Source organism: Sphaerodactylus townsendi, linkage group LG01 (genome assembly GCF_021028975.2).
Source record: "Sphaerodactylus townsendi isolate TG3544 linkage group LG01, MPM_Stown_v2.3, whole genome shotgun sequence".
Classification (NCBI taxonomy): domain Eukaryota; kingdom Metazoa; phylum Chordata; class Lepidosauria; order Squamata; family Sphaerodactylidae; genus Sphaerodactylus; species Sphaerodactylus townsendi.
This window is the reverse complement of record NC_059425.1, coordinates 61,323,985-61,339,719: the sequence shown is the minus strand read 5'-3', so window position 1 is coordinate 61,339,719 and position 15,735 is coordinate 61,323,985. Positions and strand designations below refer to the sequence as shown.

General features: G+C 40.2%; 1 protein-coding gene across 6 annotated transcripts in view; it reads right to left on the bottom strand.

The window, feature by feature from the left end:
* Positions 1–769: 769 nt before the first annotated feature.
* MARK1 (microtubule affinity regulating kinase 1) overlaps positions 770–15,735 on the bottom strand; it is an 80,811-nt gene continuing 65,845 nt past the window's right edge. For 4 of the 6 annotated variants that reach the window (XM_048498557.1, XM_048498309.1, XM_048498385.1 and 1 more), the window contains 6 exons: positions 15,229–15,422; positions 11,069–11,169; positions 10,250–10,411; positions 7,618–7,869; positions 5,241–5,285; positions 770–2,836 (listed from right to left, as the gene is read on the bottom strand). In XM_048498557.1, coding sequence (XP_048354514.1) covers positions 2,482–2,836; positions 5,241–5,285; positions 7,618–7,869; positions 10,250–10,411; positions 11,069–11,169; positions 15,229–15,422 — 1,109 coding nt within the window. In that variant the 3' untranslated portion in view covers positions 770–2,481. The remainder of the gene's footprint in view (positions 2,837–5,240; positions 5,286–7,617; positions 7,870–10,249; positions 10,412–11,068; positions 11,170–15,228; positions 15,423–15,735) is intronic. The other 2 variants (XM_048498470.1, XM_048498644.1) reach the window with 1 other exon arrangement.

Sequence of the window (15,735 nt, the reverse complement as noted above, 5' to 3'; positions counted from 1 at the left end):
GAATGTGTACACATCCTACAACCTATCCTGCATTCCCTTCATCTCTGGCTTTGGCATGCCAAAACTTTTTGAGATGCATTAACTCTTCCATAGGGATCAACTTTAACAGGCTTTAAGTCTTTTGGATTGATAACAAGACTTTACAATGTCTTATGAACCAAAGCATTTTACTTTATTTCAATTTATTATTGCTACAGTTGACCCTTGTGTAGGGTCTGAAGTACCACACAGGCTGAAAGATAAGCAAATTGAATAACCAAGAAATCCATGTGCTGGACTGCAGTGGGATGCTGTTGCACATTGAGTAGTCTTGAGGCAATCAGCCTCCCTCCTGCTCAGTATACCGCCCCTGCCCCCCCACACAATGTTTGTGAGGAGAAAATAGTTTTAACTGTGATGAGTAAGCCCCTTTGAAATGCAAGGAAAAGTGCAAATATTTTAATAAATAAAATATGATCATCACCAGTCATATCACAAATGAGTTCCTTGGTGAACTGGTGAGACATAGATGTATGGAATGAATGAACGACTGGGCTAATGTTAGAAGAATGAAACCCCTAATTCATAACTGGGAAAGAACCACTGAGGACGGCATTAACAGAACAATCACTTCTAGACAAAAACAAAACCTGCCTCCCTGTCACAAATGACACTTGGGTTAATTTTGAACATTCATTCCCCCCTTCCCTTTCCTACTCTCGTCGCTCTTGCCTCAACCATCCAACTGCACTGTTAGGTACAGAGTAAAAGTCAAGGACAACAGGATAAGAACAGTTCAAGTAAGTTTTTAATAGAGTGCACCAGTGAATGTGAATTAGGATGACTTGCGTCAAAAAAAAGTTGTTCTTTTAAAGGAACACCAGATAAAAAGGGGTACTGTTCTTTCTTGCCAAAACACCATCCTTTTTCTAAGGCAACAATACACGTTCATTTCAGAACAGAACTGTTACAGAAGAGAGAGCTACATCACAGTACAGTACAGCATGTCAAGTCCATCTGTCAGAAAGCCATTCTCAAAATGGCACATTTAGCTACACTTACAGCCTTCTAATTTCAGGTTACAGAGTTTACCACAGCTTAAAAAAACCGTATAAAGTGACAATTTTGAATGACTTTTCTAATCTTCACAGGAGTGTGCAGATGGGGGCCATATGCTGAAATTACAGTAATTACGACATTAAGTAACATTGCACAACCAATCTCTATGATTAATTCAGTACAAAATAACAAATATTGAAATGTACCAAGCACTAGTGGTTTTACATAGTTTATATCACTAATTAATGAAGGATTTTATCCCTTCTTTCATAGGCAACATACCTATGCACAGCTGTACATTATAGGTGTAATGATGGGGAATAAATACAAGAAATGGGGCAAAATATTAAAACGCAAGATATATGGGAACAAAATTTATACAATCACAGAAGTAATTATCTATTGTTATAAACAAAGTATGCTTAGCTGTAAAGTCTCGACTCTTGAAGGGGAAAGGGGGAGAGTATTTCAAAAACCTGTTAATTCCTGAGGTGGCATTTATTAGCTCTGACTATTAGTCAATATTTCAGATTACTTTGTGCTATGAAACAGTCTCAATATGAAGATACGTTTTCACAAAGTGGGATTTGTATTGTTTTAACAGAACGCAAACAATATTTTATACTGTGCTGAATTTAAACAGTACTGCTATTCTTATGCTACATTGACTAGGCAGCAAGATTTATGGATTTGGAAACAAAATATAGTCAAGATGTGGTTTCTATTTCCCATCATATTTTAAGGAGCCAGTGACTAAACATGCCTACAACCTCCTCTTCCACAACTGTAAGCACCAACACTGTAAACATTTCTGCATTTGTTTTCATGTTCCAAACTAAACACTGTTGTATAGGAAGGGTAAAAGTGAAAGGTAAGCGGGAATAAATTCCGCGCATGATAAAAAGCTGATCTTTTTATCACTTGGTAATTCTGTTTTTATATGTGATTTTTTAAAAAACTAAAATTGTTCATGCTACAGTTGTGAAAACAATTTTTGTGCATTTTTATTACGGACACAATTTTAAAAAATGCATGATAGGAGGTAAGAATTATAAAAACCACAAAAATGTAAATAATGACGGGAAACCTTTCTGACTCAAAGTGAAACACTCTTCTGTGCAGATCTCTAGGCAACTATACAAGATCTGGATTTTTAAGCCTCCTTTTTATTATACAACTCTATGAACATAAAACAAACAGAATGCTCTATATACTTACCTGTACATGTGAACATAACTTCTTTAGCTACAGTTTTTTTTAATATAGGTCATACTGAATTAAATTGTACAATTCAGAATAACTATGTATAACCTTATTGCAATAGGGACAATCTCTACATGGGGCGTTTCACAGGCCAATCAATGTTAGGCATAACCAGTACATTCAAAATGTAAGCTTAGATCACATATGAATCTTCCCTGATCCCAGAAATGACACTGCTCTTTACAGCTTAAGCTCATTTGCTATTTTGGATGCAATGTTCTTAAAGGCGATAGAAGTTCCAGATATTCGCTTGAAGCGGACTCCGTTGAGCGACAGGCGTGGCAATTTACAAACTTCCATCTCCCACTGGACAAGGCTATCCTGTCGTGCATCACCGTGAACACAGAAGAGGAGGAATCTCTCCTTTTGTTCATAGTCACAGCTGTTTGCATCTAACACTTTTCTAATCTCTCTCATCATATCATTGGGGTCCATGGAACTTGTGGTCTTCATACTCCAGGTGAACCTCAAAGACCGTGGCTTAGAATCTTTGCCATCCTCTCTCTCTCGCTCTTTTGGGTCCCCAGAAGTGCTCCTGAAAGATGGAAACAGTTTAAGTGCACAAGTAAGAAATACACTTAATAGCACTTAAGTGCTAGGTGCTTTAAAAATCCTTCCAGTTCAAGCATAACTTTGGTCATGCACAGCTGCAATAGGAGGCACCTCAGCTGTCAACAAATAGATTTCCCTGGACTACACCACACGGAATACACTACACCTCTCCAAAACATCTTAGGATAACATAGACCAGAAGACATGCAGTAAAAAGCAGAGAAGAAAGGAAACCATCCTGCAATCCATGATTTAGTTTATACTTCTTCATAATGGGAGTCTACTCTGCCCATTTCAATCTGAAGTTCTATGAAATGACGGGAACAATTTTGGGTGTTTCTTGTTTCAATTGCTCAACTACAGGCAATTCTGTCTCTGCATGCAGCTAAGTATATTAGGGTATCTTCAGCAACTGTGTTGCTTAGGCCTGCTCTGCAATTTTATAAACAATGCTGAAATACTGTAAAACAATATATTCAGTGTGCACAATCCACAGGGAGTGCTGTGCCCCAACACACAATAAAAAACATATTGGAAAAATTGGCAGTTGCAGAACTGTACCATCATGATCTGTGTGGGGCTATTTGCCACTACTGTTTTTCTGGCTTGCTCTGTTGTGCTACACAGTAGAAGACTTGGGAGGGATTATGCAAAATTATACCTTCTGTGGTCCTGTTTGAAATATAAGTTTTGCATTACACATTGAGCTTTGTCAGCTCCAAGTCATCATTCTGTCCTTGCTCACAACTGTCTACCCATGCCAATATTAAGTAGTGCACGTTGGGCATCAACACTATCAAGTGCAATATGCAAATCTATAACTTCTGGAGTAAGGAGCACAGGCCTCAGAGTGTCTTCTGGGGTGTAAAGTAAGGAACACAATGTTTCATAATAAAAATTTTTGCTGCTTATTACATGTTCACACACGTTATCAGATATTGATTTATTGAACCATCATGTGCTGGCTTCTGCCCTTCTGAAAGCAGGCCCTCTAGCTGTCTGTCAAATGCAGGAAATTCAGGAAGGAGTGTTTGATGAAGAGCCACAACCAATAAAAATGCAGAAGAAAGCTCAATGTAAGCACACAAACAGTTGGGTGGACCTTCAGGAGCTAACTACATCCCGGGATAAACACCTGAAAGGCAGGGTTGGCTTAAGTGTTCATTTCCTAACAGGTTGAATGCATTTCCACAATTGAAAGACTGTAACCTAGAGATGGACAGTGTTAAAAGGCTAATCCATGCAAAGATGAAAGCAAGAATTATACAAGAGTGCCATTTGGTATTTCCCCCACAAACCACTCCCTCTCAAACCTCCTTAATATGCTAAGTCACTACAGCAGTGACTATAACTAAAATCTACTTGGAAAGCACGTTTGTTGTTTCATTAGAAAGTCTCTACATGAAACTCAATACATACGTTTGTATTTCTAAAGAAGAAAAGTGTGTTAAGGACTTTAGTCATAACAATGCACAGGGAAGCTGGATGGGACGGAAGTTTCAGTTGCTTTTAGCAAAAAGGTGAAAGCTTCTAGCATCTCCAGAACACACAGTGCTGGATAAAAGTATCAAGATAGAATAAATTACATGCATTTTTTCTTAACATTTGTGTATGGGAGGGAGGGGAACATAGTATGCAAAAATGCTTATGGATTTGTTTAATGGACAGTTGGCACATATCTCAAAATGGTAATGTATCATTTTATTAAACAATAAAATATATTTTAATACTTATATGCACAAAACTATGACTGTGCAAATGCTTTGGAAGCAGCTGTTTACTAATGTCAAAACACTTGCTGAATCACGGTTATGGATTCAGTTGTGAATAGTTATCTGCCTTACAGCCCCATCCAGATGAGAGGGGGGAGCTCCACGGTGGTGCCATTTCACCTCCAATGGAGCTCCAGGTGGCCCAGCAAACAGTGGGGATAAATCTTTCCACTGCCACCCAGAAACTCAACTGAAAAAAAGAGTTACTCACACCACATGTTTCTGTGGCGTTAGTTACAGGCCTGCGCTGGGGATGTTCCTGGGTTGAAAGCCTGGTGGAAGCTGACTACTGTTGGCTCCATTCCTGACAATGCCCTCAGCCCACCTCCAGCCATGCCGGTGTCCTCCTTTACACTGACACAACCTCCGGGGCCGAAAGCCTCTTCTGGTGGGATGGGCAAACATGTCAGCACAAGCCCACAACACTCCCACAGCCCACTTCACCCACCCTGGACTGGGCTGTTAGTATTTAAAGGAGAAAATGGAAATTCAAATCATATATAGCATTTTAGCAATAAAATAGACTCCTCTTTTCTGCATGTTAGTTCAAAAAACCATGAACCTTGGAACACAAAGGGACCCAGCAGCAGCGAAGTATTAATAGTGGCTCCTCACCTTGAGGTGTCAGTTCTGCCACTGGCTTCGCCTTCACTTGGATCCCTCAAAACAAAGTTAAGGTTGAGATTTTAATAAATGAAGGATTAAAAATAAATAGTAATAATAGTAATCAAAAAGAGTCAAGAAAACCTGTACCTAGAACAAAATTAAGATTACTGTTGTACAAATATTCAGCATGAAATCATCATTTTCTGAGATTTTCAATAGTATTGTTCAGAGCTGCATTTTGCTTCTTCCTAGGAAACCTCAATTTATTTCTGTCCTGCTGGGTAAGTTTCAGTTTCTCTATCCCCCTCCCGTCTTGCACTGAAACTTCAACTAGCTGAAGTAACCACCTTCTGACATTCACAAGCTAGAATAGTCACATATGATGACTTTTGTTCCATTCTTCCTCCTACACACATTAAAAAGGCAAGAACACCACAGCAGTCAAGAAGAACCTAATCCAGAGAGACATTTTACACTGGTGATGGCTGGATTTAAAGGGCTCCTGTAACTGGCATCTCATATCCTTGAATGGACAGCTTTGCAGTCCATTGAGCAATCACATGATCAACCAATTTGTTCATCTCTTCAGGCTCTTCAAAGACACCTGAAAGTAGCACATTAAAGTGCAGGAATTTCCCAATTTCACCAGTGTCAAGACAAATCATATTCTGTGGACAGACATGAGGATTAGAGAAAAGCATTGGGAACTTGTCCATCAATTATTTGTCTGACAGAATGGCCACATGGCAACCATCATCTTCAGAGGAAGTATGCCTCTGAATAGCAGTTACGGGAAAAGAGAACAATCGCTTTCTTGCCCTACTTCTATTTAAGGCACTGCCTCTCAGTGGTGTTTGCAGAAGGTACATCAGACTGCCCATGTCCAGGGGCTCAGTAAAGGCAAACCTAACAATATCTTGTTAAATTTAGGATATGTCAGTGTTCCCAATTTTTTCAGAAATATGTTAATACTTCAAAGATGCTGTCATTATACTGCACACAATATAAATTTGAATACAGTAAAACCAATGTTCCATATCAAAACTTCTGATATCTGAGCCTGTTATGCTAAATGATGCATCTCAGTTTACATAAGACATGCTTACTAATTATCTGGCCCATTAAACATTATAACCAACTCTACAAGAATATTATATTAGACTGACATAGAATGTGACCCACCAAGCCAAACACAGCCCAGCAGCTGCACAAGCAATGTAGTGTAGCAGAGTGTTGAACTGGGACCTGGAGGACTTGGGTTCAAGTCACTGAAGCTTACTTTGTCATTCTCTCTCAGTAACGCCTACCCTGTAGGACTGTTGCAAGGATAAAATAAGGAAGGGTGAATCAAGCATACTGCTCAGAAGGACGTCAGGATAAAAAATTATTAGATTTGATATATAGTTTATACGCACACATATATGTATATGTATATACACATACATACACATATATGTATGGCTACTTGGTGCTGAACAACCTAAACGTTATTGCAATTTTGAGGTAAGTGATTTATCATGCACCTAATGAACACTGTGTACAACTGGTGAGCTGCATTTGGTTTGGGGCTCAAAGTCGTGTAATCCCACCCTATATAGAATGTTATATAAAATACTCTACATACTTACCAGAATAACTTTTAAAAACCCAAAAAATTAATCTTTAGGAGATATTGATCTTTAAATATATCCAATTACATATAGGGGAATTACTTTATTATACTATTTCAAAAGGTACCTCAGAGATTACACAACATGTTTGAACACTGTAGGTCAATGAAATGTATTCTAAGTTACTGTACAGAAAAACAGACAATGTTAAAAAGAACACAATCAAGACTTGAAAGTTCAGATGCAACTATAAGTGATACAAAACAAACATGGTAATTTGCTTTCAAAGTATATTTGTGGGGAGACTTGAGTGAAATTTTATCTGATGTCAAATGGTTCTTGAACTAAGCATGGAAAAACTCAAAACTCCCTTTAGAAAAACATTATAGGTGAAAGTGCAGAGGGTAGAGAGGCCAAGGGCTTGCATGGGGACCTCCAAGCAGTCTCCTACGGTGAGCCTTGCTTAGGTTTAACAACGTATCATCATTTGTTTGGAAAACCAGTCTTTGGGCCTGATCCTAAAATAAGGTTAGCTTAAGCCAACAGAAAACAAGACAATAGTTTTTCAAAATAACCTGTACAAATAGCACTGAATTGGAAAACATAATCATGGAAGAAAACAAAGCAAGAAAGATTTCAATTCATGTTAAACTTTATTCTTTGCCTGAAGATGTACTGTTACCAACCTTGTGAAAGACTCAGGAACCAAATGCACCTAAGTAATCCTTCAGGGTATCTCGAAAGACAGATACGTTCAGAAATGCACAATTACTAACCTGCGAACAAATTTGGATGTTATCTTGCTGATAATGCCAGTTGATGTCCCTCTTCTAGTCTGAGCAAATGTGCCTGTCTCATGTGATGGCGATGCAGGTGGCCCATTGTAAGTGGCATTGCGCCGCTCCCGTAGCTGCTCTCCATGGAAAGTGCTGCGACTTGAACTCCCCCTGGGAAAGCGGGTTCGGTCTGGAGTGCTAGTGCTAATACTGTGAGCAGATGGGGAAGCAGCAGGTGCTCTTTGAGTCGTACTGCCGAAGAACATTTAAGAGAAGCCTTCAGTATCCTCGCCAGTTCTCACAACTTAACTTTGCTAAGACTGATGTTCAAGGTCATGCATGGTTCTCAAGTGTACAATCTGACTCACAACACTGAGATAGTGCAGGTCATAAATTTAATTTTGAAGATATCCTCATTCATTCTACAAAGGCAGCTGAAGAAGCAAGGGAATCTTCACACACTTAAGGAGCAGGAACATTCTTTCCTTGTTCTATAGCGACCATACTGGGTCCTGCCACTATTTCAGTGGATGCATGGGATTTTTCTTCCCCAGGGAAAAAGGCCCCAAAAGGAAAAAAGAAGAGGTCATATGGGGGGGGGAGGGGGAGGGGGAAGCAAATAAATGCTACTAGATATACATGAATACAAATTCTGCCATGGCAACTGGAGCATTTAAGTACAAAACATTTCTCTATTTACATTATTTATAGTCCACCTTGCTCATTGGGACTCAAGGCAGATTACACAGAATGAATCAATACGATCAACAGGATGAGACATTCAATAAACAATGAAATAGGATTTGGTTCACAGAACCAGCCACAAGTCTAAAAAACAGAGCTGGAGAAAAGCATTGGTGTTAAAGTGACACATTAAATGATGCAGAATTACATAGCATGATCCAAATTATAACAAACTATACATGGTAGTATAGACTACAGTCCCTAATAATTTGTCCAAGTAACTTGGTGAATCATTTTGTACAATGCTACCCTATTGCCTGTGTAGAAAAGCTCTCTTGAATATTTCAGTTTTGCATAGTTTGCAGAAAGCCAGGAAAGTGGGAGCCCTCCTGGCCTCTTCGGGTTGGCCAGTGCATAAGGTTGGGGCCACAATGGAGAAGGCACACATGTGGCCAGTTGTTGATTTTGCCCATTTGCAAGGTGTCACCAGCAGAAGGCCCTGCTCAGTTGAACAAAGCTGCCAGATGGGCAAGGATTTTGAGGCAGGATCCGAGGACAAGGCTTCTATCTACAAAGCCTTATTGAGAGCTTAGTAGTGCCACCCTGAAGCTCTCCTTTCCCTTAAGCCAGAGAACGGGAAAGCAGCTGGGGTGCCATCTGTTGCTGCTGGCCCCACTGTCCCAGCTACCTCGCTTTCTAATAGAGGTGGACATATGTGTTTTAAATGATCGTTACATATACAAAAGTAGTAGCAACCAGGGCTGCTTCTACATATGAATTTTGCCCCATTGGGACAGCTGCTTCTAAACAATGTTGTTCTTATTCTGAGCAAAGGGCTGTCCAGTCTCCCCCTTCACATTGGAGCAAAAAAAGTGCCCCCACTTCTGTGCTTTGTTCTGCTCCCTACCCCCTTCTGTAGACACTTTTTAAAAAGTCCATGGCTGCATAGTGGTAGATTGAGCACTGCAACTCAGCTGTGAAGGAAAAATGAGGTTTTGTCAGATTGTGAGGGGGTCCGGTACAACAGCTAGCACTTTTTAACCAACATGACAGGGGCAGAGGACAGCAGCCAGCAGCAAGAGGGTATGTGCAAGAGTTACCCCCCCCCCCCCACGCATCCTTCACCCTGCTAGCTGCTCCTTCCACAGCAAGGCACCATTCCACATTCACCCTTGTGTAAAAGGAACCAGACAGGTGGGCATTGGGGAAAGGGTGTAACAAAGAGCTCCTGTCCCCTTTGACAGGACCAGAAATCAGACCTGCAAAGTTCCACTGCTTATTAGTAAACCCATGACACCACTTTCATGCTATAGACACTATAAAACAGAACCAAAAGGAAACTCACTCTTACTTTAAATAAATGCCAAGAGAAACTACAGCCAACATAACTGATTGGTTAGTATGAATCAACACATGAACTGCTGCTCCCATTCACATTACCATTCCTCTGCCCACAATGCCTCTTAAAAATTGCCAAGTTGCAGAGTACAGGGACAGCAGCAGGCATGACTGTGAAAATACCTTTTCTTTGAATTGGTTAAAAGGTACCAACTTTGGGTCAATCTACCCCGAGAAGCCCTGTGCTCTCTTGGCTCCCTGGTCCCCATTCTTCTGAAGCCTCTTTGTCTGACCACTTTCTTCTTGCTGACAATGCTCAGACCTTATATGAAGCTTCGTCTGTGTTTGGTTATCCCATGTTCCTTTAGCCACGTTGTTTCTTGGGCAGTCTCCCAGTCACTCCTGTCCCGGTTTTTGCCCTGAGTAGAATACAAGGCTTTCTGGCCGAACACATTTATGGAGTTTGTTCAGAGCCCCTGATGCCACACTGAAATATTATGCAGCTCATCAGTACACAGCAATGTGGCACGCTGTGTCACTTACAAAAGTATATCTATGTTTGCATAACATCTAACCATACAAAAGATCAATGTAATGCATTGAACAATACCTTGGCCGGTAAGTTTCACTGCCATCTTTGATAGTTGGCAATGTAACTTTTATTGGATGTCCAGAGGCAGACATGGACTTCTGGTGTCGAGGTCGTGTGGATATTGCACAAGTGACAGCAGAGCCAGCAGAAGAGGTGCTGCTTGCAGACATTTCCGTTAGGCTTTTATTATCAGAAGGAAGGAATAAAAAGAAACACCTTGAGATTTCGAGATGCTTTGACTAAGTATTTGCATGCAACAACTTCAAACACAGTATTGTTTCTTTGCAACAAAATGTTTTCATACAAACTTGTAATCCCTGGACAAAATCTTGAAAAATTTTACAGTCAGCTTCTACTATTATAACAATGTGGCCTAATAGCTTCTTATGGGCTCTGCTCAAAGTCTGGACATGTACTTTTAGATTTCAGAGCATCCTACCCCCACCCCCCCGCAAAAAAAAAAAAGCATGTGGAAAAAACTTAAAACACTGATAATCATTCTCATGGATTCGAGAAAAGAGAAAGTGAAGTTGAGAAAACAGAAATCCGGAACCGCTTTCAAAAATTCAGTGGAGACTGGATGGTTGTTACGCAGACATTTGCTCCTAAACTTGTACAATGGAAGGTATTTTAATTTTTCTCTCCAATCAAAGCAGTGAAACCGTGAAATGGGATATCAAAGTCTATCCATTTTAAAAGTATGTTATTTGTAGTCCATATGATTTAAGGCTGCCACTATTATCTCTTAAACAGTGTCTCAAACAAATACACTAAAACGTTTACAATCCATAACATTCAACGCAAATTCATAAATTCTGGGAGGCTCAGTTTCAATACCTGTTATCTTTTCCATTCTGTATGGCAGAATAGCGATCCGTAGACCTTTCACAGACATAGGTGTTTCTCCGTGTCATGCTAGTCCCAGCAAACATGTTATTCTAGAGAGAAAAGGAATTTACATGTAATTAAATTCAAGATACAAAGTAAGACTGAAAAAAGCACTCACACCAAGCACACTTGAAAATGAGGAAGAAAAGAAGATGAAAAAATGTATGAAGAAGAAGAAGACTTTATTTACAGTCAATGACCAGATATATTACAAAATTCCAAAATATCTACAAACAAAACAAGAATGCAGATCTCTCTCCCGTATTCCAGCACTATCCATCTATAGAAAAAATGTATGCATGAACTATATTTATGGACTTACACTCTGCTTTTTAAAAAAATTATAAGAGCACACAAAGAAAACTGTAAGCAATGTTTTAAAAATATAAAACACAAAAGAATATTCCTTCCCAACTGCCACACACATTATATCATCAATCATTAAAAGCAATAAAATAACAATGTAGTAACACCAATAAAAACAGAAATAAAAAGCAGTTAGTAGTCAGCATCAAGAAAAGAGCAGCAGCGAACATATGTCAGCACTAAATCAAGAAATCAATTAAAGGCAATGAATATCTTAACAGGTTCCAGTTTGTCAAGAATGAGGGAGTCAAATGTCACACAGCAGGAATTTGGAAGGCTGAGGGCTACACTGGAAAAATTATGATCATGCATATAAGCAGATCAGTTTCCTCCTCAGAAAAAATGTGGCCACATGAACTGTAGTCTTAGCCAGAAGGGACTGACCTGCTTCATACACTCAGTAGAAGATTAATGGGGAAGTCTCCAAACCTGAGAACTTTTATAATCCCTACCTCCCAAAAGTGCTATCTACACTATCTACACGACTCTCATAAAGGGGGCGTGGAGAGAGAAGGATTGTATAAACTGCCTACATACAGAGACACATCACACATTACATAGTAACCATGGAGAGAATTCATGAGTATTCATGCTTGCCCTCCATACATATAGACAAGCTGCTTGTCTAAGTACATGAACCTTCCTTCTCACCTCGTCTGTCCCATCTCCCCCTCCCCTCACCTTGAGAATCAAGGGACTCTCTACTGACACTGGAACTTATTCATAATATGTACAGAAAAGGAGAGTACTCATGTCTTCTACAGAATCAAAGACTTCTGTTTTATTTAAACAGAACAAGCTTCCATTACTAGGCACTTTCCCATCCAAAATGGCAGACACAATAAATACAGCCCTGAAGGGAAATATATGCAAATTCTTCTGGCCTGTGGCAAACAGTTACTGCAATTACCTTCCCAACTTCTTTGGATCATCTTTCCTCAAAGAACAGAACAATGATTTGAATTGTCTGACATTCACATACTAAACTGTTCCTGTGTGTAATAAGCCAGTGCTTCAGCATGTACATATTTAGTAGAGACATTATTTCATTTTTTTAAAATAACCACTTAAATGATTAAAAATTGTATTGTTTAAATATTAATTAGAAACAGGCTCAGATACAGGGAAGGAGACTGACCATGCACATCTCCTCATTTCTTTTCTCTCAACAATATACTTCCCTGTTCATCACTGACCGTACCATTTAAATTTTTATAGTAATCTATAAATGATAGATGAATCCTTACGGCTTAATCATTTAATAATTTATATCCCAAATATTTAGAGTATAGCTAACAATGGCACTCTTCAAAACGCTAGTTGTGTAGCTAAAGGGGTTCATTTTTATAGGCTCATTTTAGAGCCTATAAAGTGGAAGGCCTAGGCTTGATAATAGGACTACAAAAGGTCCAAAATTCACTAGCCATAATAATATTGGCTGTTGTGAGTTTTTCGGCTGGGTGGCCATGGTCTGGTACTTTTTGCTTAACATTTTGCCTCCTTAACGTTTTAGGAGCAGCAGTGGCGTAGGAGGTTAAGAGCTTGTGTATCTAATCTGGAGGAACTGGGTTTGATTCTCCGCTCTGCTGCCTGAGCTGTGGAGGCTTATCTGGGGAATTCAGGTTAGCCTATACACTCCAACACACGTCAGCTGGGTTGGCACCTCGGCTGCTAAGAAATCCACAGCTTCTGAGTTTCTCTTCAGCTCCTACCCACACCTGCTACAGGAATTGTTTGTTGTGAGGGGGGAAGGGCAAGGAGATTGTAAACCCCTTTGAGTCTCCTACAGGAGAGAAAGGGGGGATATAAATCCAAACTCTTCTTCTTCTTCTTCTTCCTAATATCTAAGATGCCAGCCGCAGATGCAGACAAAACATTAGGAGCAAAAACTATGAGACCAAGGTCACACCACCTGGGACATCCTCAGCACCCACTTGATCCTGGCCACAAAAACCTTCGACAGCACATAATAATATTACTGTGGATGGGATGCTGCTTACAGATCTCTAAGATTGGTGCACCACCTATTGCAATGCCTAGAATATAAGGAACATGCTCCTGCCTGTCGCTAATCGTAACGAACGGTGCATTACTGGCATTGCAAGCTGACCAACAGCATGGGTAAAGCTACAGTGCATGGAAGGACAACCTTTGCCTGCTTATATATCTGCAATTTTTATAGGCTGGAACAGACAGCAGAAACAATTCATCCAATGAGGCACACTAAAGTTCTTTGGTATTTACAGAGATAGCAACATGATATAAATCCATACGTAGTAAGCAGCACTTAAGCAGTGCTGTAGGAGGGCTTGTACTGCTTGTTTCATGCAGGATAATGCTTAGCCCATGCTGCTCTATAACCACTACAACCATGGGACTATCTATTGGATCAGGGTACCTTTTTTCATTTGCCAGACTACTACATGAGCTAAGACTGCTTTTAGATCCAAAAGAAGCAATAAAAACTAGATATTTTCATCTCAAAAAGTTTTTAAAAATCCACTTGTGAGACAGTTCTTATTCCAAGGACTGCAGAAGATTCTGCAAAACTCAGGATCCAACAAGCCAGACTAGAGGCAAGGGTTGTTGGAACCATACACACTGCCTTCTTTTCCAACACTGTTCAGTTGAGAGATGTAAGGGTTCAGAATTAAATGGAATTCATAGACCACAACAGCCTATTTGCCAGCCCCACTGATTTTAGGTGTCTGGTTACAGGTCAGGTTTATAACAAAATTAAGCGACCTAAACTAAATGTCCCAAGTAGGCCTCTGCGTTCGGCAGAGGCCAATTTACTGGTGATCCCTAGCCCCTCGATGATACGGCTGGCCTCCACCCGGGCCAGAGCCTTTACAGCTGTGGCCCCTGCCTGGTGGAACGCTCTTCCATCAGCTGTCCAGGCCCAGCGGGATCTTGCTGAGTTCCGCAGGGCCTGCAAGACTGAGCTGTTCCACCAGGCCTTTGGGGAGACCAGCCGTTGATAAGGGGCCCTCCTTTTTCCTCTCCCCTTTTACGACATCATGGGGACCCTGCCACACCTCCCCTTTTGGGGTTTTGTGGGAACTGATAACAGGCGCCATCTCGAGTTAATTGATGCTGCATTTTAAATAGGGTAGGGTTTATTTTATTAGAGCTGTTTTAATCCATATTTATTGTATCTAATTCAATGCTGTGCTCTATCTATTTTGTTCACCGCCCTGAGCCCTTCGGGGGAGGGCGGTTTATAAACCCAATTAATAATAATAAAAAAAATAAACGGTTTGGGTCCTGCCTGCCTGAGAGAGCACCTGCGTCCATATGTACCTGCCCAGGCACTGAGATCACAGAGAGAAGCACTCTTGGTAGTACCTCCTCCCTGCGAGGTGCGGGAGTTGGGGCACCCAGAGGGGATTTCTCTGTGATTGCCCCCAGGTTCTGGAATAGTTTTCCCTCAGAGATTTGCCATATGCCTACTCTTTATGGGTTTAGGTGCATGGCCAGGCATTTGGTCAGCCCCTGGAAACCCCCTCTACAGCTGATGGTCTGGGAGTGGGAAGGCTATTTTGATGCAATTTTTATTGCTGTTTTCATTGTAATATTTTATTCATGATAATTCTATTGTTTTAAACCTCTGTATGAGCTGGGGTACAAATATTATAAATTTTTTAAAAATCAAGCGCTTTACTCAAGAATATTAACTGTAATATTTGTTATTACTCTACAGAGAAGATTTTACTCCACCATGGAACAAAAATCTCACTTACACTTGGAACCGGAGTCGATTTTTTTCTTTCGGGACCCACCAGTGGGCTTGCTGTCATCTCTCCTTTGGACCCAACTGTAGTGCTGCTAAGTTTACGTGTTACATCTTTATCCCATTCCTCTTTGTGTTCACTCTCCACACTATTTGCCTGACCCCTTTTTGAGTACGAGACAGCAGGAGGAATTGCTGGGCCAACTGTTAAACAGAGGTAAAGTCAATGCGTGAATATTTTTTGCATCAGTTGACCTGAAAATTATTCCCATGTATACTAAAAATAATATGCAAAACAACAAATACAAATTAAATCCTGATGCCCTTTTATACAATATCATGCACAATATCAAGAAGTTATCTGAAAACAATTTAGCCAGTAGTATCTTGACCGCATAATTTTATACAAGGTGTATTAGCTTGTGATGTGTTCCACATTCATTTAAAATATACACAAGCTCTGAGTGGTTCAATTGCACGTCTACTTTGCCTTTCAAGGCTACTGTTCCATTTGTGG